This window comes from Ranitomeya imitator, chromosome 1 (assembly GCF_032444005.1).
Source record: "Ranitomeya imitator isolate aRanImi1 chromosome 1, aRanImi1.pri, whole genome shotgun sequence".
NCBI classification, from domain to species: Eukaryota; Metazoa; Chordata; class Amphibia; order Anura; family Dendrobatidae; genus Ranitomeya; species Ranitomeya imitator.
The window spans coordinates 401,189,334-401,211,299 of NC_091282.1; the positions used below are offsets into that span (position 1 = coordinate 401,189,334).

Here is a 21,966-nt window from a genome sequence, read left to right on the forward strand (position 1 = left end):
CACGCATGAAAGACTACTAAAACCCTTCCTAAAACTAACAGACATTACTAAAAGTCTCAACAAAGAAAAAAAATGCAGACCATTAAATTCTTCAGTATCCAAATAGGCACAGATGAGGTCAAGATTAGTGGAAAGGAAAACGTCCCAACAGGGTCATTTACAAGTAATTACTTAATACAGTTTGTATCTAAAATTGGTAGACATTTATCAACATCTCCGCTTCTCAGAGCCATGCGGCAATGTCTTCAGAATTAACAGCCCACAGGTGGTAGAATTTCATAAGCATGCAGCCTCCGCAAACTTGGGTAAAGTACACATTATTACTGCCATGGGCAATCTTGCAGATGAGCTCATCATTTTTGGGGTGAAGTACAAGTCACATTGACATTAACCCTTTAATAAACCAAATTTTGCACTTTTATTTAATTTTCACCTTTACCTTTCAAGAGCAATAACTTTTTATTGTTTCCATTGACAGACATATGAGAGCTTGATTTTTTTTCTGGGAAAATTGTAGTTTTGAATTATTTCATTCATTTTACCATACAATGTACTGAAAAACAGTTTAAAAAAATACAGGTTGGTAGAAAATGGTGAAAAAAATGCAATTTCACTATTTGGGGGGAGGGTGAGTTTTATTTTTAGGATACTCACTGTATGGTAAAAATGACCAGGAAACATCAGTCCAATTACTTGCTTTGAAATCAATATTTTGTGGAATAACCATGATTTTTAATCACAGCTTTCATGCGTCTTGGCATGCTTTCCACCAGTCTTTCACACTGCTCCTGGTGCAAAAATTTAAGTGGTTCTTCTTTGTTTGATGGCTTGTGACTATCCATCATCCTCTTGATTACATTCCAGAGGTTTTCATTGGGGTTCAGGTCTGAGATTGGGCTGCCCATGACAGGGTTTTGATGTGGTGGTCTCTCTTAAATTTTGCCAGAGCTGTATATACAGTGGGGCAAAAAAGTATTTAGTCAGTCAGCAATAGTGCAAGTTCCACCACTTAAAAAGATGAGAGGCGTCTGTAATTTACATCATACGTAGACCTCAACTATGGGAGACAAACTGAGAAAAAAAAAATCCAGAAAATGACATTGTCTGTTTTTTTATCATTTTTTTTGCATTTTATGGTGGAAAATAAGTATTTGGTCAGAAACAAACAATCAAGATTTCTGGCTCTCACAGACCTGTAACTTCTTCTTTAAGAGTCTCCTCTTTCCTCCACTCATTACCTGTAGTAATGGCACCTGTTTAAACTTGTTATCAGTATAAAAAGACACCTGTGCACACCCTCAAACAGTCTGACTCCAAACTATGACTTCACTATGGTGAAGACCAAAGAGCTGTCAAAGGACACCAGAAACAAAATTGTAGCCCTGCACCAGGCTGGGAAGACTGAATCTGCAATAGCCAACCAGCTTGGAGTGCAGAAATCAACAGTGGGAGCAATAATTAGAAAATGGAAGACATACAAGACCACTGATAATCTCCCTCGATCTGGGGCTCCACGCAAAATCCCACCCCGTGGGGTCAGAATGATCACAAGAACGGTGAGCAAAAATCCCAGAACCACGCGGGGGGACCTAGTGAATGAACTGCAGAGAGCTGGGACCAATGTAACAAGGCCTACCATAAGTAACACACTACGCCACCATGGACTCAGATCCTGCAGTGCCAGACGTGTCCCACTGCTTAAGCCAGTACATGTCCGGGCCCGTCTGAAGTTTGCTAGAGAGCATTTGGATGATCCAGAGGAGTTTTGGGAGAATGTCCTATGGTCTGATGAAACCAAACTGGAACTGTTTGGTAGAAACACAACTTGTCGTGTTTGGAGGAAAAAGAATACTGAGTTGCATCCATCAAACACCATACCTACTGTAAAGCATGGTGGTGGAAATATCATGCTTTGGGGCTGTTTCTCTGCAAAGGGGCCAGGACGACTGATCCGGGTACATGAAAGAATGAATGGGGCCATGTATCGTGAGATTTTGAGTGCAAACCTCCTTCCATCAGCAAGGGCATTGAAGATGAAACGTGGCTGGGTCTTTCAACATGACAATGATCCAAAGCACACCGCCAGGGCAACGAAGGAGTGGCTTCGTAAGAAGCATTTCAAGGTCCTGGAGTGGCCTAGCCAGTCTCCAGATCTCAACCCTATAGAAAACCTTTGGAGGGAGTTGAAAGTCCGTGTTGCCAAGCGAAAAGCCAAAAACATCACTGCTCTAGAGGAGATCTGCATGGAGGAATGGGCCAACATACCAACAACAGTGTGTGGCAACCTTGTGAAGACTTACAGAAAACGTTTGACCTCTGTCATTGCCAACAAAGGATATATTACAAAGTATTGAGATGAAATTTTGTTTCTGACCAAATACTTATTTTCCACCATAATATGCAAATAAAATGTTAAAAAAACAGACAATGTGATTTTCTGGATTTTTTTTCTCAGTTTGTCTCCCATAGTTGAGGTCTACCTATGATGTAAATTACAGACGCCTCTCATTTTTTTAAGTGGTGGAACTTGCACTATTGCTAACTGACTAAATACTTTTTTGCCCCACTGTATATATATATATATATATATATTAATATATATATATATATATATATATATATATATATACATATACATATATATATATATACATATATATATACTAGATGGTGGCCCGATTCTAACGCATCGGGTATTCTAGAATATGCATGTCCACGTAGTGTATAGCACAGCCACGTAGTATATTGCCCAGCCATGTAGTATATTGCCCAGTGACGTAGTATATTGCCCAGCCACGTAGTATATTGCCCAGCCACGTAGTATATTGCCCAGCCACGTAGTATATTGCCCAGTCACGTAGTATATTGCCCAGCCACATAGTATGTAGTATATTGCCCAACCATGTAGTATATTGCCCGGTCACGTAGTATATTGCCCAGCCACGTAGTATATTGCACAGCCCACGTAGTATAAAGCACAGCTTATGTAGTATATTGCACAGTCCACGTAGTATATTGCCCAGCCGACGTAGTATATAGCAATGTGGGCATCATATCCCTGTTAAAAAAATAATTAAAATAAAAAATAGGTATATACTCACCTTCCGGAGCCCCCGAATCCAAGCGAAGTCGTTACCGACGCTCCTCGCATGCTCCGGTCTCAAGAGTGTATTGCGGTCTTGCGAGATGATGACGTAGCAGTCTCGCGAGACTGGTACGTCATCATCTTGCGAGATCGCAGCATGGACCAGTTACCGGAGCGTCGTGAGCGGGAAAGGCCTGTTGTGGATCCGAGTGGTCCACGGACGGTGAGTATATAACGATTTTTTATTTTTTAATTATTTTTAACATTAGATCTTTTTACTATTGATGCCGCATAGGCAGCTTCAATAGTAAAACGTTGGTCACACAGGGTTAATAGCAGCATTAACCGAGTGTGTTACACCGCGGCATAGCGCGGTCGGTTAACGCTGCCATCAACCCTGTGTGAGCGCTGACTGGAGGGGAGTATGGAGGGGGCACTGACTGCGGGGAGGAAGGAGCGGCCATGTTGCCGCCGGACTGTGCCCGTCGCTGATTGGTCGTGGTTGTTTTGCCGCGACCAATCAGCAACTTGGATTTCCATGACAGACAGAGGCCGCGACCAATGAATATCCGTGACAGACAGAAGGACGGACAGAAAGACGGAAGTGACCCTTAGACAATTATATAGTAGATATATATATACAGTACAGACCAAAAGTTTGGACACACCTTCTCATTTACTGATTTTTCGGTATTTTCATGACTGAAAATTGTACATTCACCCTGTAGGCATTAAAACTATGAATTAACACGTGTGGAATTATATACTTAACAAAAAAGTGTGAAACAACTGAAATTATGTCTTATATTCTAGGTTCTTCAAAGTAGCCACCTTTTGCTTTGATGACTGCTTTGCACACTCTTGGCATTCTCTTGGGAAAATACAGAAAAATCTTTAGATGAGAAGGTGTGTCCAAACTTTTGGTCTGTACTATATATATATATATAGTCACTTTTTACATTTTAAAAATGATAAAAAGGAAAGTGGGCCGATGCAAAAGTTTGGGCACCCTTGGAGATTTGTGTGCTCAGATAACTTTGATCACGGTTTCAGACTTGCTTACCTGCTCACAATAACAGTAATTTTGAACAGGGGTGCCCAAACTTTTACAGGCCACTGTACCTTTGATCATTGTGCCCAAAGAGTTCTATTTTAACCACCTCATCGGTGGCAAGCCCCTACTGGACCCACAAATGTCGAAAAAAGCGCAATGTGAAAGCACCCTTGCACAAGCACATTTTTGCTGCTTTTACCTGCTGTATTGTTTTTGTCTGATAAAACATCCCAAAGGTCTGAAACAACAAAAAGTTTTCTATTGATAACTAAAATGGCCAGATAGTCTATTATATTGGAAAATTCACACCAAAAACATCACCAAAACGGGCATGACCCATTGTATAGCCCTAGAGCGAAACAGCCACTGACCGCCATGGCTCATTCATGTAATAAACTACAGAATGTTAGCAGTGGCTACAGACCATGATGACATTTCCCATGGCAGTCTAGTGAAATACAGCTACCTTTTACAGCATATAATAATGTGTAAGGTACTTTGCAGAGCGAGTCAGGTTACAAGTGTGTAGATGCAATGTTAATGTATAAGACCCTGTAGCAGAAGATGGATTTACACCTCTGAAAAGAATTTTGTAGATACACCAACAAAGTCTAATTGGAGACATTTTATTACCTCATGGCCAAAAGGCAGAATGCGAATAAATATCACTAATACGTTTCAGAAAAGTTAAAGAGCATTCACAAAAGTCTGATTAACGCTAATCTGGAAGAAAAGTTCAATCCACATTTTTATCCAGAAACTTGATAGTAACAGACAGGTATTAGCTGTACAGAATTTTGAGGCCACCTCCGAATCCTTCCAGACCACACAAAGAAGACAAACAAAGCTGAGTGCAGCTCGGAATATCTACAGCACAACGTTATCAGACAGTGTGTGCTAGTGGTGTTCTGTCCTAAATATTCACAACCGTCACACAGTAATACAGGAAAGAGCTTAGTACACAGTTCTGTGTATAGTAATCGTAGCCAACAAATCCAAAACAGTTCCCAAAATTCTCTGATTATTTAGCACACATCCCTTTTCAGTTGAATACAGCACTATTAAGGCAATTGACATTCTTGAGAGCATTAGACATTAATGGCATTCCCAACAATTTGCTTCTTAGCAATTAATCCGTATGCTTATAGTTTCACTCAAACTACTAGATTACTTCCCTTTGGCAAAAATCCACTTCACTCTTATTGTTGCCTCGGTTAACACCACTTCAGTTCATAAATCATTTTAATTGTTGCCTCTCTCAGAGGTTTGAAGCTTCAAAAACATTTCTGATTGACTATATCAAATAGGTAAAGCAGCCCAATACCACAAATGAGGTCAGAGGTAGTCGATAAATCAAGTCTACACAATTTCTAGCCAAGTCCACAGGTAATATTTACCATAATTGTCGAAAATTAAGTCGTTTTTGCTTAAATTGTCTTGGGTTTTGTATTCACACATACAGAACTAACAATCTATACTTATTAAAGGGACATTTTACAACAAGGGACAGGCCTAAGTTATTACAAAGGATTTAATTTAATTTATTTAGTCGGGAAAAAAAAACAGAACACTAAAGCAGCCCGTTAACATTAAATCACTGTCAGACAACAGTTACCGTATTTTGACGCACCCCAAAGTTTGGGGAGAAAAATAGGAAAAAAAACTTTAATAAAATGGTGGTGCTTCTTATAATCTGTGTGTCTTATTGCTCACTGGGGGTGGCAGCTGCAGTGGAACAGGGGTCCTCCATCTGCGCATGCGCCGCCCATTTTCCCGAGTGCACCACAATGTAAACCATGGAAGTGTGTGGCTCTTGACTTTCACGAAATGTCCACATAGCCCTCACACCACCAAACACCCACAGCACCTCCGAACACTCCCTCCTTCCAGCCTGAGGTCCACAGCATTGCCCCACTCTTGCCTCCTTCAGAAGAGACCTTGTGATCTCGCCCCACGCAGTCGGTAAGGTATATTCAAATTATAAGATGCAGCCCCATTTTGCCCCCAAAATTTGGGGAAAGTGTGTCATATAATCCGAAAAATAAAGTATGTCTCACGATTTTCCAAAATATCTACAGTGGGGAAAAAAAGTATTTGATACACTGCCGATTTTGCAAGTTTTTCCACCTACAAAGAATGGAGAGCTCTGGAATTTTTATCATAGGTACAGTTCAACTGGCGGAGACAGAATCTAAAAAAAAATCCAGAAAATCAGATTGTATGATTTTTACTTAATAAAACTGCATTTTATTGCATTAAATAAGTATTTGATACAATAGAAAAACAGAACTTTATATTTGACACCAAAATCTTTGTTTGCAATTACAGAGGTCAGATGATTCCTGTAGTTCTTGAACAATTTTATACACATTTCAGCAGGGATTTTGGCCCACTCCCCCATACAGATCTTCTCCAAATCTTTCAGGTTTCGGGCTGTCACTGGGCAACATTGAGTTTCAGCTACCTCCAAAGATTTTCTATTGGGTTCAGGTCTGGAGACTGGCTTGGCCACTCCAGTAACTTGAAATGCTTCTTACGGAGCAACTCCTTAGTTGCCCTGGCTGTGTATTTCGGGTCATTGGCATGCTTGTAGACCCAGCCAGGACCCATCTTCAATGCTCTTACTGGGGGAAGGAGGTTGTTGGCCAAAATCTTGCGATGCGTGACCCCATTCATCCTTCCTTCAATACGGTGCAGTCGACTTGTCCCCTTTGCAGAAAAGCACCCCCAAAGGATGATGTTTCTGTCAGCATGCTTCAAGGTTGGGACAGTGTTCTTGGGGTTGTATTCATTGTTCTTCTTCCTCTAAACACGGCGAGTGGATTTGATGCCAAAAAGTTCAATTGGTGTTTTATCTGACTACATGACCTCCTCCCATGCCACTTCTGGATCATCCAGATGGTTATTGCGAACTTCAAACAGACCTGGATGTGTGCTGGCGTGAGCAGTGGGACCTAGTGTGCCCTGCATGATTTTAATCCATGAAGGCGTAGTGTGTTATTAACGGTAATAATTGAGACTGTGGCCCCAGCTCTCCTCAGGTCATTGATAGGTCTTCCCATGTAGTTCTGGGCTGATTCTTTACCTTTCTCAGGATAATCCTTACCTTTCTCAGAATCATCCTTACCCTTCAAGGCACAATCTTGCTTGGAGTACCAGACTGAGTAAGAATGACAGTCATTTTATGTTTCTTCAATTTTCTAATAATTGCACCAACAGTTGTTGCCTTCTCATCGAGCTACTTGCCTATTGTCCTGTAGCCCATCTTGGCCATGGTGGAGGAGTGGAAGTGTGAGTGACTGAGTATGTGGACAAGTGTATTTTATACAGGTAACAAGTTCAAATGGGTGCAATTAATACAGGTAATAGGAGGGTTTCTTAAAGAAAAACTAACAGGTCTGTGAAACTCAGAATTTTTGCTGGTTAATAGGTGATCAAATACTTATTTCAAGAAATAAAATATAATTTAATTATTTAAAAATCAAACAATGTGATTTTCTGTTTTTTTCTTTTTAGATTCTGTCTCTCACAGTTGTAGTGCACGTATGATAAAAATTACAGGCTTCTTCATTCTTTGTAGGTGGGAAAACTTGCAATTGTATGTTTATTTAACCCCTTTCTGCCATCGGACAGAATAGTACGTCCGATGGCAAACCCCACTTCGATGCAGGCTGCTGTGGTGAGCTTGCATTAAAGCCGGGACATGTCAGCTGTTTTGAACAGCTGGCATGTGCCCCGCAATAGGCGCGGGTGGAATCGCGATCCGCCTAAGCCTATTAACTAGTTAAATGCCGCTGTCAAACTCTGACAGCGTCATTTAACAAGAGCTTCCAGCCATCGCGCTGGAAATACGCATACCGCGTCACGTCAGCGGTGCATCAGCATGACAACCAGAGGTCTCCTTGAGACCTCTATGGTTGTTGATCCAGATTGCTATGAGCGCCACCCTGTGGTCGGCGCTCATAGCAATACTCTAATTCTACTACATAGGGGAGATCTGAGCAGCGCTTCTATGTAGCAGAGGCGATCGAGTAGTGGCAGCTTCAAATCACCCCCCTTTCGTCCTATTCAAACTAAAACAATAAAAATAAAATCAAACCTACACATATTTGGTATCGCCGCATTCAGAATCGCCCGATCTGTCAATAAAAAAAAGGATTAGTCTGAACGCTAAACGGCGTAGTGAGAAAAAAAGTTAAAATGCCAGATTTATGGTTTTTTGTTTGCCGTGACAGTGCATTAAAATGCAATAACGGGCGATCAAAAGAGCGTATTTGCACCAAAATGGTATCACTAAAAACATCAGCTTGGCATGCAAAAACTAAACCATCACTCAACCCCAGATCACAAAAAATGGAGCTGCTATGGGTAACGGAAAATTGCGCAATTTTTTGTTTAAGCAAAGTTTGGAATTTTTTTTCACCACTTAGATAAAAAAGAACCTAGACATGTTTGGTGTCTATGAACTCGTAATGACCTGGAGAATCATAATGGCAGGTCAGTTTTAGCATTTAGTGAACCTAGCAAAAAAGCCAAACAAAAAACCAGTGTGGGACTGCACTTTTTTTGCAATTTCACTGCACCTGGAATTTTTTTCCAGTTTTCTAGTACACAACATGGAAAAACCAATGGTGTCGTTCAAAAGTACAACTCGTCTTGCAAAAAATAAGTCCTCACATGGCCAAATTGACGGAAAAATAAAAAAGTTATGGCTCCGGGAAAGAGGGGAGCGAAAAACGAAAATGCAAAACCGAAAAAAGCTCTGGTCATTAAGGGGTTAAATCTGGGAAAAGGAATAAGCCACCTCCCAGACTCCTCTGGCAGCAGCCTATCTTCCGTGGGAACAAGGGATGTGGTACATTGAAATCAAGCTCTTGGGAGTCCCTTTCATCAACTTATTTCTGAAGGACCATTTTAAGAAAATGGGATTTTTAAACATCACAGCCCACTAAAGTCCTATAGGTACTGGTAAGTGGAAATGTTTGAAAGATTGAAATTTTTCACTCATAGTTGTAATCCAGGGGTGGACACTCACAGCTTGGGTCCCCTGTGCAAGCAACAGATATATATAAATATTTTTTTTACCGTCTCCTCTCATTATATATATTGCCTCCCCTTATTACACAGTGCCCTTTCTTTATGTATAGCGCCGTGCCTTATCACATAGATCCTTCTTGTTATATACAGTGGGGGAAATAAGTACCGTATATACTCGAGTATAAGCCGACCCGAGTATAAGCCGACCCCCTAATTTTGCCACAAAAAACTGGGAAAACTTATTGACTCGAGTATAAGCCTAGGGTGGAAATGCAGCATTTACCGGTGAATTTCAAAAATAAAAATAGATAATTCTTGCCCCATAGCTGTGCCATATAGTGCTCTGCACCGTTCATTATTGCCCCATAGCGGCCATATAGTGCTCTGCATGTTCACTATTGCCCCATAGCTGTGCCATATAGTGCTTGCACTGTTCATATTGCCCCATAGCTGTGCCATATAGTGCTCTGCACCGTTCATATTTCCCCATAGCTGTGCCATATAGTGCTCTGCACCGTTCATATTGCCCCATAGCTGTGCCATATAGTGCTCTGCACCATTATTGTCCCATAGCTGTGCCATATAGTGCTCTGCACCGTTCATATTTCCCCATAGCTCTGCCATATAGTGCTCTGCACCGTTCATATTTCCCCATAGCTCTGCCATATAGTGCTCTGCACCGTTCATATTGCCCCATAGCTGTGCCATATAGTGCTCTGCACCGTTCATATTGCCCCATAGCTGTGCCATATAGTGCTCTGCACCGTACATATTGCCCCATAGCTGTGCCATATAGTGCTCTGCACCGTTCAATATTGCCCCATAGCTGTGCCATATAGTGCTCTGCACCGTTCATTATTGCCCCATGGCTGTCATATAGTGCTCTGCATGTTCATTATTGCCCCATAGCTGTGCCATATAGTGCTCTGAACCGTTCATATTGCCCCATAGCTGTGCCATATAGAGCTCTGCACTGTTCATATTTCCCCATAGCTCTGCCATATAGTGCTCTGCACCGTTCATATTGCCCCATAGCTGTGCCATATAGTGCTCTGCACCGTTCATATTGCCCCATAGCTGTGCACCATATAGTGCTCTGCACAGTTCATATTGCCCCATAGCTGTGCCCCATATAGTGCTCTGCACCGTTCATATTTCCCCATAGCTCTGCCATATAGTGCTCTGCACCATTCATTATTGCCCCATAGCTGCCATATAGTGCTCTGCATGTTCATTATTGCCCCATAGCTGTGCCATATAGAGCTCTGCACCGTTCATATTGCCCCATAGCTGTGCCATATAGTGCTCTGCACCGTTCATATTTCCCCATAGCTGTGCCATATAGTGTTCTGCACCGTTCATATTTCCCCATAGCTCTGCCATATAGTGCTCTGCATCGTTCATATTGCCCCATAGCTGTGCCCCATATAGTGCTCTGCACCGTTCATATTTCCCCATAGATGCTCCACATATATCTGTGCCATTGCTGCTGCTGCAATAAAAAAAAAAATGCCATACTCACCTCTCTTGCTTGCAGCTCCCAGCATCCGGTCCCGGCGACTCTCCGCTCTGACTGATCAGGCAGAGGGCGCCGCGCACACTATATGCGTCATCGCGCCCTCTGACCTGCACAGTCAGAGCGGAGAGACGCCGAGAAGATGGAGCGGCGCCCGGCGGCTGGAACGTGGACAGGTAAATATGCGATACTTACCTGGTCCCAGCGTCCCGCTCCTTCCCCCATACAGCTGTCTTCGGTGCTGCAGCTTCTTCCTCTATCAGCGGTCACCGGCACCGCTGATTAGAGAAATGAATATGCGGCTCCACCCCTATGGGAGGTGGAGCCGCTTATTCATTTCTCTAATGAGCGGTCCCACGTGACCGCTGAAGAGGGGAAGAACTGCAGCACCGAAGACTCTGGGACAGGCAGAGGGAGCACCAGGATCGCTGGAATCAGGTAAGTATGCCTCAGCGCCCTCACCCCCTCACCCGCCGACCCTGCCACCCACCTTGACTTGAGTATAAGCCGAGAGGGGCACTTTCAGCCCAAAAATTGGGGCTGAAAATCTCGGCTTATACTCGAGTATATACGGTATTTGATCCCTTGCTGATTTTGTAAGTTTGCCCACTGACAAAGACTTGAACAGTCTTTGATTAGCTTACCCAGCATGACGTTATCGTCGCAATGTGATGCACTCGTGATATTGAGTCAGGTAAGGTAATCAAAAGAAACCTGAATGCCATCAGGAAGGATGCGGTTTCCAGGACTCCTGATCAGCGGACACAGATGTGGCTAATGGACCTGGTCTTGCAAATCGATTTGCACCAACTCTTTTGGGAGCCCGCGGGTAACAGACAACATTGCCATCTATTTGAAGTCTATGTACATATAAGTATATATGTTTGCCTTGTGTCAATACATATATATTAGTGATTGTTTATTGAAAAGATTCATGCTGCCTGAATGCTCGCTGTTTTACTGCTGATGTGTATGTTTTCTCTGAAATACTTTGGTGTCTCAGAGAAAAAATATTTTGAAAAGCCATATGTCTAGATGACTAGTCCAAGGAGTGATCTGTCAGTCTAAGAGAATGAGGTGGGGAGAAACTGCCAGGCATCTGATTATGCTAGTCATCTGAGACTCATATACCCTGATTTATGAAGATCGGAATGAACAATGCTGGCCTTGATGTGACGGCATGTTAGAGTCGATTAAGGCTATGTGCACATGTAGAATGGTCCACTGCGGATTTTTCCGCAGCGGATTTGATAAATCCGCATTGAAAAACCGCTGCGGTTTTTACTGCGGATTTATCGCGTTTTCTATTGCGGATTCCGCTGAGGATTTACATCTGCAGTTTTCTATTGGAGCAGATGTAAAAACGCTGCGGATTCCGCACAAAGAATTGACATGCTGCGGAAAATAAAACGCGTTTCCACGCGTTTTTTTACGCAGCATGGGCACAGCGTTTTTTGTTTCCCATAGGTTTACATTGTACTGCAAACTCATGGGAAACTGCTGCGGATCCGCAGCAAAATCCGCATCCTGTGCACATACCCTAAGAGTGGTCTGAGAAGTGTTGAGCGCCTCGCCAAAGGGACTGGAGTAAGATTTCAGGTGGGAGGCATGCTGCAGCTCATCACGGATTAGATGGGCTGTGGCGTTGCGACTCTTACACATCGGCAAATAATACAGCCAGTGTCTGATTCATGCTGCCTGAAGCAGGGGCTGCAGGAATCTCCTGTCAGGTTCCCTTTAAAGGCAACTCATGTGAGGAGCGTATATTGAATACAGACAAGTAACAAAATCGGAAAGAAGAACAATTTTTCTCTTTTCAGAGAGGAAACTACTACTGTAAAAATATCATTACATGACAAAGTCTTTCCTGGCTTTGACTTTAGATCCGTCTTATGAATAATTCATAGGTATGACGGAACTGCACACTTTAGCCTAATGTTCTCCAGTTTCTACTGTGGGAGTTCTTTTGGGATTGTGTAGTAAGTAAAATAAATTCCTTGTGTTAGGTACATGTGTTTAGTTTCAGCCATTACACAGGCCCTTGTACACTTGTGTCTAGTTTATTGCAGTTTGTGAACTCCGAGTCCAATATAAACTAACAATCGCTCACATTCCTAATTAATTCTAGAATGCTATGGCAAAATATTCATTCATGAACTTAACAGCAGAAAAATTACACTTACTGAATGTTAGGGTTTGGGCTGTGGGTAGGACCTGAATAAACAAATAGAAAATGTAAATTTATTATAATTGTACATTATAAGCCAAAATGCAACACTATGCAATAAAAGTCATATCTATGCTCTGAGCAAAACAAAATTCACTCATTAAAATGAATATGTAATCAGGTTTTTGGCATCTAATCTGAGAACAACATCATGTATGGGCAGAGACCCGGATTCTAGTGATTTGTCACTTATTGGGCTGCTTCCTGTAATTTTGTTAAAATCATTGTTTTATCAACAGGATATTATCACTGAAGGACTAGTAAATCTGCTACCATGCAGTCCTACATATTCATGAGCTCTGTATAACCCTGCCTCAACCACTGATTGTTGGCTTTCTGCCTATGCACAGTGTACACAGAAGCTGCTAATCAGGGGTATGGGCGAGGTTATACAGAGCTCAGCATTCTGACAACTGGTAGCTCTAAAGCAGATAAATCTGTCATTTTATCAAATATGGAAAGCAGCAAAGGAAGTAGTACACTGCTGGAATCAGGATCTCTATCCCTATATCATGCTGCCATCAGATGGTGTAGCAAAAATCTGGTAACAGATTCCCTTATTATTCTCTACTCGTTTATTGGTAATTTCCATATTTTTCTACAAGTTTTTCCGCACATGTATCACAAGCCAAAACACATATCTCAAACTTACCAAGCCTCACAAAGAGAACACCAGTTGCGGCAATAGTCTTGATACCATTGGTGGCGACGCACTGATAGTAGCCCGTGTCTGTAGTGTCAAGGTCTTGTATCCTTAGCCGTGAACCATAATCTGTTTTTCTTATGGTGATTCTCTTGGGTTCCTGCACCACTGGAGCATCATTCTTCAGCCACTTGACATTTGGCAGTGGATTTCCTACCACTTTGCAATGAAGGGTAGCTGCTTGACCCTGGACAATGGTTATGTTGTTTACAGGTTCCAAAAATGTTAAAAAGTGTCCTGGAGGGATGAAGAAAAACATTCATTTGTACTGTGTAAAACGATATGAATTTGATATTTTTAATCCAATCTAACTTTCGGACCATCTTGCAAAATTAATAGTTATGTTTTAGATTTAGCCAAATTTCTACGCTCATCAAGACTTAGATCTTAGAGGAGTTTGTCGAAAACTTGTGAAATGCGAAGTAGATGGTGAAATCATCTTTTGCAAAGTGCCTGGGATTCTTGCAATCTCAAGAGATTGTGAACTATTCAACACATCAATCATAGTCATGTTTCCTTCTTGTCCATACCTGGGGGGACAAGCGCCTCGCACATAAAATGTGTGTCTGTATCGCTGGGAGCCTTTAAGTATGTGTGTGTTTGTGTATGCGCATAAGAATGTATGAGGGAGATGTATAAGGCTGAACGGGAATACATCTGAGTGCTAACACAGATGTGTCTGGCATGGGACATTACCAGCTGGAAAGAGCAATTATTCGCTTGTTACAGATTCGACAGCAGAACAAAAACACAGCCCCAATCCTCACAAACTCAAGAAACTTCAAAGCCTTGGCAATTTGGTCATGTAGTTTTTGCCACTTATTCCTCCCTTTGTAAGAATAAAGTACAAGCTGTATAAATAAGTTCAGAGCAGAATGCTTATGTAACTAACACGCCTTGCGCCATAATTTCCCCTTTTGTAAGTAATGTCCATACACTAATAAGTCTACAGTAGCTGCAAATATTTATCCTGGAATAACAAATTACAGCCTCCTAATTCTAGAATACAACATCCAATAACATACACATATATGCCCCTACTACCTAATGGGAATATTAGGAGCGTTACTAATTAAGTAAAAGAATGTGTACGATATACGAGTCAGTAGTCATAGTAGTCAGTCACTCGTAGTCAGTAGCGCATCAAACACATATGTGTCACACATATGCTCAGGTTTAAGCTCAACTTGTGTCGATGTACATCGCCGTACAAAAGTTTAAAGCAAGTGGGAAAAAATGCTGCAATGTAAAAAAATTTGTAAAAATATAAGTGTTAATAGTTTATTTTTTAGCAATAGGCAAAATACCGTTTGAATAAACAAAAGAGAAATATAAATCAAATCAATATTTGGTGTGTCTATCCTTTGCCTTCAAAACATTCTTCTAAGTACACTTGCATACAGTTTTTAAAGAAACTCGGAAAGTGAGGTTGTTCCAAACATCTTGGAGAAGTAACTACAGATCTACTGTGGACGCAGATCTGAAAACATCCATCTGTCTCTTCATGTAATCCCAGAGAGGCTCAATTATGTTGAGATCAGGGCTCTATAATCGCATCCAGGACTCATTCTTCTTTACACTGAAAATTATTCCAACTGATATTGGATATGTGTTTGGTGTTGTTGTCCTGCTGCAGAACAAATGGACAGCCAATTAGACACCTCCCTAATAGCACTGCATGTCTAAGTATCTGTTTACATTGAGGACACCAAGAAATGTGCATATTTGAGGACTGTAGATGCAGTAGACGGCCAAGGAAACTTAGTGAAGCCAGCTACAACCAGCTACACCCATCTACTGTTCGGAGAAGTCTAGCCAGAAGTGGTTTTCATGGAAGAATTGTGTTACGGCGGTAACTTGTATGCGTTCCCACCACCGTGCTACTCACTGTGTTCGCTGCTCTGTGTTTCATCATGTCTGGCCACGGCGCAGAGTCCAAGCAGCATTTCAAACTCTACTACATACAGTCATGTTCGAAAGTGTTGATATCCTTGAAATTATTCCAGAAAATAAAGTATTTCTCCCAGAAAATTATTGCAATTACATATTTTTTATACACGTTTATTTAATTAAATAATGTTCTAGGAGAAATAGGGTGTCAATACTTTCGGCTATGAGAGTATCTCTAATGTCTCATCACCACTCTTGCTTTCCTCCTTTGCGAATCCCTTCACTGACTCACAATTTCCTAGCATATGCAGTTCAAACTACTAACACTGACCTACAAAGCCATCCATAACCTTTCTCCTCCGTATATCTCCAAACGAATCTCTCAATATCTTCCCTCACGTAATCTCCGCTCCTCCCCAAACCTCCTTCTCTCCTCCACGCTTATTCACTCCTCACTCAATCACCTCCAAGACTTCTCCCAAATATCCCCCATTCCCTGGAATTATGTGCCAACACGTCTGATTATCCACCACATTCGGATCCTTCTGACGGAACCTGAAAACCCATTTCAAGAAAGCTTACAACCTGCAATGACCACGCTGCCATCTCAACACTACCGGAGCTACTGCAACCCAGGGCTGTCGAGTCGGGGTCATGGAGCTGGAGCCCATTTATAAAATGGACCGACTCCTAAAATATAAAATAAATTGGGTACAGTAGGTGAATGCAGTTTGTGGGGGATAACACTACATGAAGGTCAATGGACACAGGTGGCTGAATTGAAGGAATTGCTTCATCGCCCATTTACAGTGACTAAAAAGTTACAAGCTGAGGATTTAACTCCTGGCATTTTTATAAAGGAGTGGAAGAACTTGCTGTTTTGCCTGTCCCAAAGAGGAGGTTTAATCGCAGATGGCATTGCTGCTTCAAAGAAACGGAGAGTGACACTGCTACTAGAAAATAAAATTCTTCTGGCAGTTATTTATGTGGACCCAAGTCATTGTATATTGCTGGATGATCAACAGCTTACTAAAGGAAAAGAAGCTTTGATTGATGTAGCAGTTAGGATAAGTGGGCTACAGGGCTGCCAAGAGCAAGAGGACTCAGGTCCTATCAGTGCTGCTGCTGCCGTTCCTACATCCTCATCAGAAGAGGAGTTTGATTTCGACAAGTATTTGGACGACATGGAGCATGGATAAAAGATTCCACTCCCATAGAAAACAGATTGACCACATTTCAGCAAAATTTTTCACTTGATCTCAAAGAAGTAGAAGAGTTCAACCATTCATCAAAGTTGCTAAATAGATAGATATACACACTGGCACTTGCCTACTCGAGAAAGGAAGTGCAATGAATCTCAGATGCAGCTGGTGAAAATAACAGGTTCTGTGCCAGCTCCTGTAAAAATACTGGTTTAGGTAAATAATAACGGATCACCGCGCAATAACTGAGATAGATTGAATTGTGTATAATCACACAATAGACAAGCTGTCTATTCATCTGATCACTGGGCTTCACTAGTAAGTGCACCATATCTCGTATCTAGCATTTAGCCTCAGACGGGACCAATAATAACAGTTAAAACCATTTATTTAGTGCACACCTCCAGTGTCTTCATTGATTGAGCCATTAACACTCATTTACACCTGTCTTGCTACTCCTGCACATACTGCACACCCAGTTGCTTAATAGACCAACGCACTAGCCAGCAGGTCCAACCATCCTGTCAAATCAGCACTCAGCACTTTATTTTAGAGCCATCTCCCTTTTTCATGGATTCCCACATGCACCAGTGAGTATATTGCTTCCTTAATCAGTAGATAGCTCAATTACATTTTTATATATATATATACTAGCTGAAGAGCCCGGCGTTGCCTGGGCATAGTAAATATCTGTGGTTAGTTATAGCACCTCACGTCTCTTATTTTCCCATCATGCCTCTCATTTTCTCCCTTACACCTCTCATTTTCTCCCTTACACCTATCATTTTCCCCCTCACTCCTCTTATTTCCCCCCTAACACTTGTCATTTCGACCTCACATCTGTAATTTTCCGATCACTCCACTATTTTCCCTCACTCCTCTCATTTTGCACTCACACCTTTTCTTTTTCACCTCACACCTCTCATTTTCACCTCAGTATATACATGTTTGTCATCTCCCTTATATATAGTATACACCTGTATGTCTTCTCTTGTATATAGTATATACCTGTATGTCATCTCCCCTGTAAATAGTTTATACCTGCTGTATGTCATCTCCTCCTGTATATTGTATATACCCATGTGTCATCTCCTCCTGTATATAGTATATACCTGTATGTCAACTCTTCTCTATATACTATATACCTGTATGTCATCTCCTTTATATAGTATATACCTGTATGTCATCTCCTGTATATAGTATATACCTGTATGTCATCTCCCCTGTATATAGTATATACCTGCTGTATGTCATCTCCTCCTCTATATACCTATGTGTCATCTCCTCTTTTATATAGTATATACCTGTATGTCATCTTCTCCTGTATATAGTATATATGTGTGTCATCTCCTCCTGTATATAGTATGTACCTGTAAGTCATCTACTCCTGTATATAGTATATACCTGTGTATCATCTGCTCCTGTATATAGTATATACCTGTGTGTCATCTCCTCCTGTATATAGTATATACCTGTGTCATCTCCTCCTGTATATAGTATATACCTGTGTGTCATATCCACTGTATATAGTATATACCTGTGTGTCATCGCCCCTGTATATAGTATGTACCTGTATGTCATCTCCCCTGTATATAGTATATACCAGGTTGTCATCTCCTCCTGTATATAGTATATACCTGTATGTCATCTCCTCCTGTATATAGTATATACCTGTGTTTCATCTCCCCTGTATATAGTATATACCTGTATGTCATCTCCTCCTGTATATAGTATATACCTGTGTGTCATCTCCTCCTGTATATAGTATATACCTGTGTCATCTCCTCCTGTATATAGTATACACCTGTATGTCATCTCCTCCTGTATATAGTATATACCTGTATGTCATCTTCTCCTGTATATACTATATACCTGTATGTCATCTCCTGTATATAGTATATACCTGTATGTCATCTCCCCTGTATATAGTATATACCTGCTGTATGTCATCTCCTCCTCTATATACCTATGTGTCATGTCTTCTTTTATATAGTATATACCTGTATGTCATCTTCTCCTGTATATAGTATATACGTGTGTCATCTCCTCCTGTATATAGTATGTACCTGTAAGTCATCTCCTCCTGTATATAGTATATACCTGTGTATCATCTGCTTCTGTATATAGTATATACCTGTGTGTCATCTCCTCCTGTATATAGTATATACCTGTGTGTCATCTCCTCCTGTATATAGTATATACCTGTGTGTCATATCCACTGTATATAGTATATACCTGTGTGTCATCGCCCCTGTATATAGTATGTACCTGTATGTCATCTCCCCTGTATATAGTATATACCAGGTTGTCATAGTAACATAGTAACATAGTTAGTAAGGCCGAAAAAAGACATTTGTCCATCCAGTTCAGCCTATATTCCATCATAATAAATACCCAGATCTACGTCCTTCTACAGAACCTAATAATTGTATGATACAATATTGTTCTGCTCCAGGAAGACATCCAGGCCTCTCTTGAACCCCTCGACTGAGTTCGCCATCACCACCTCCTCAGGCAAGCAATTCCAGATTCTCACTGCCATAACAGTAAAGAATCCTCTTCTATGTTGGTGGAAAAACCTTCTCTCCTCCAGACGCAAAGAATGCCCCCTTGTGCCCGTCACCTTCCTTGGTATAAACAGATCCTCAGCAAGATATTTGTATTGTCCCCTTATATACTTATACATGGTTATTAGATCGCCCCTCAGTCGTCTTTTTTCTAGACTAAATAATCCTAATTTCGCTAATCTATCTGGGTATTGTAGTTCTCCCATCCCCTTTATTAATTTTGTTGCCCTCCTTTGTACTCTCTCTAGTTCCATTATATCCTTCCTGAGCACCGGTGCCCAAAACTGGACACAGTACTCCATGTGCGGTCTAACTAGGGATTTGTACAGAGGCAGTATAATGCTCTCATCATGTGTATCCAGACCTCTTTTAATGCACTCCATGATCCTGTTTGCCTTGGCAGCTGCTGCCTGGCACTGGCTGCTCCAGGTAAGTTTATCATTAACTAGGATCCCCAAGTCCTTCTCCCTGTCAGATTTACCCAGTGGTTTCCCATTCAGTGTGTAATGGTGATATTGATTCCTTCTTCCCATGTGTATAACCTTACATTTATCATTGTTAAACCTCATCTGCCACCTTTCAGCCCAAGTTTCCAACTTATCCAGATCCATCTGTAGCAGAATACTATCTTCTCTTGTATTAACTGCTTTACATAGTTTTGTATCATCTGCAAATATCGATATTTTACTGTGTAAACCTTCTACCAGATCATTAATGAATATGTTGAAGAGAACAGGTCCCAATACTGACCCCTGCGGTACCCCACTGGTCACAGCGACCCAGTTAGAGACTATACCATTTATAACCACCCTCTGCTTTCTATCACTAAGCCAGGTACTAACCCATTTACACACATTTTCCCCCAGACCAAGCATTCTCATTTTGTGTACCAACCTCTTGTGCGGCACGGTATCAAACGCTTTGAAAAAATCGAGATACACCACGTCCAATGACTCACCGTGGTCCAGCCTATAGCTTACCTCTTCATAAAAACTGATTAGATTGGTTTGACAGGAGCGATTTCTCATAAACCCATGCTGATATGGAGTTAAACAGTTATTCTCATTGAGATAATCCAGAATAACATCCCTCAGAAACCCTTCAAATATTTTACCAACAATAGAGGTTAGACTTACTGGCCTATAATTTCCAGGTTCACTTTTAGAGCCCTTTTTGAATATTGGCACCACATTTGCTATGCGCCAGTCCTGCGGAACAGACCCCGTCACTATAGAGTCCCTAAAAATAAGAAATAATGGTTTATCTATTACATTACATAGTTCTCTTAGTACTCGTGGGTGTATGCCATCCGGACCCGGAGATTTATCTATTTTAATCTTATTTAGCCGGTTTCGCACCTCTTCTTGGGTTAGATTGGTGACCCTTAATATAGGGTTTTCAGTGTTTCTTGGGATTTCACCTAGCATTTCATTTTCCACCGTGAATACCGTGGAGAAGAAGGTGTTTAATATGTTAGCTTTTTCCTCGTCATCTACAACCATTCTTTCCTCACTATTTTTTAAGGGGCCTACATTTTCAGTTTTTATTCTTTTACTATTGATATAGTTGAAGAACAGTTTGGGATTAGTTTTACTCTCCTTAACAATGTGCTTCTCTGTTTCCTTTTTGGCAGCTTTAATTAGTTTTTTAGATAAAGTATTTTTCTCCCTATAGTTTTTTAGAGCTTCAATGGTGCCATCCTGCTTTAGTAGTGCAAATGCTTTCTTTTTAGTGTTAATTGCCTGTCTTACTTCTTTGTTTAGCCACATTGGGTTTTTCCTATTTCTAGTCCTTTTATTCCCACAAGGTATAAACCGCTTACACTGCCTATTTAGGATGTTCTTAAACATTTCCCATTTATTATCTGTATCTGTATTCTTATTTCTGAGGATATTGTCCCAGTCTACCAGATTAAGGGCATCTCTAAGCTGGTTAAACTTTGCCTTCCTAAAGTTTAGTGTTTTTGTGACTCCCTGACAAGTCCCCTTAGTGAAAGACAGGTGAAACTGCACAATATTGTGGTCGCTATTTCCTAGATGCCCAACCACCTGCAGATTTGTTATTCTGTCAGGTCTATTAGATAGTATTAGGTCTAAAAGTGCTGCTCCTCTGGTTGGATTCTGCACCAATTGTGAAAGATAATTTTTCTTGGTTATTAGCAGAAACCTGTTGCCTTTATGGGTTTCACAGGTTTCTGTTTCCCAGTTAATATCCGGGTAGTTAAAGTCCCCCATAACCAGGACCTCATTATGGGTTGCAGCTTCATCTATCTGCTTTAGAAGTAGACTTTCCATGGTTTCTGTTATATTTGGGGGTTTGTAACAGACCCCAATGAGAATTTTGTTACCATTTTTCCCTCTATGAATTTCGACCCATATGGACTCGACATCCTCATTTCCTTCGCTAATATCCTCCCTTAAAGTGGACTTTAGACAAGACTTTACATAGAGACAAACCCCTCCTCCTCTCCGATTTTTACGATCCTTTCTAAAGACTGTAACCCTGTAAGTTAACTGCCCAGTCATAGCTTTCATCTAACCATGTCTCGGTTATTCCCACTATGTCTCCTCCTGTATATAGTATATACCTGTATGTCATCTCCTCCTGTATATAGTATATACCTGTGTTTCATCTCCCCTGTATATAGTATATACCTGTATGTCATCTCCTCCTGTATATAGTATA

At 41.1% G+C, this 21,966-nt stretch overlaps 1 protein-coding gene across 1 annotated transcript in view; it reads right to left on the bottom strand.

The window, feature by feature from the left end:
• The window catches only part of ROR2 (receptor tyrosine kinase like orphan receptor 2), a 291,391-nt gene that overhangs the window by 26,775 nt on the left and 242,650 nt on the right, over window positions 1-21,966 (bottom strand). Inside the window, exons 3-4 of the mRNA XM_069762335.1 lie at window positions 13,572-13,859; window positions 12,876-12,906 (exon numbers count right to left, since the gene is read on the bottom strand). Of these exons, the coding sequence (XP_069618436.1) occupies window positions 12,876-12,906; window positions 13,572-13,859 (319 nt within the window). The remainder of the gene's footprint in view (window positions 1-12,875; window positions 12,907-13,571; window positions 13,860-21,966) is intronic.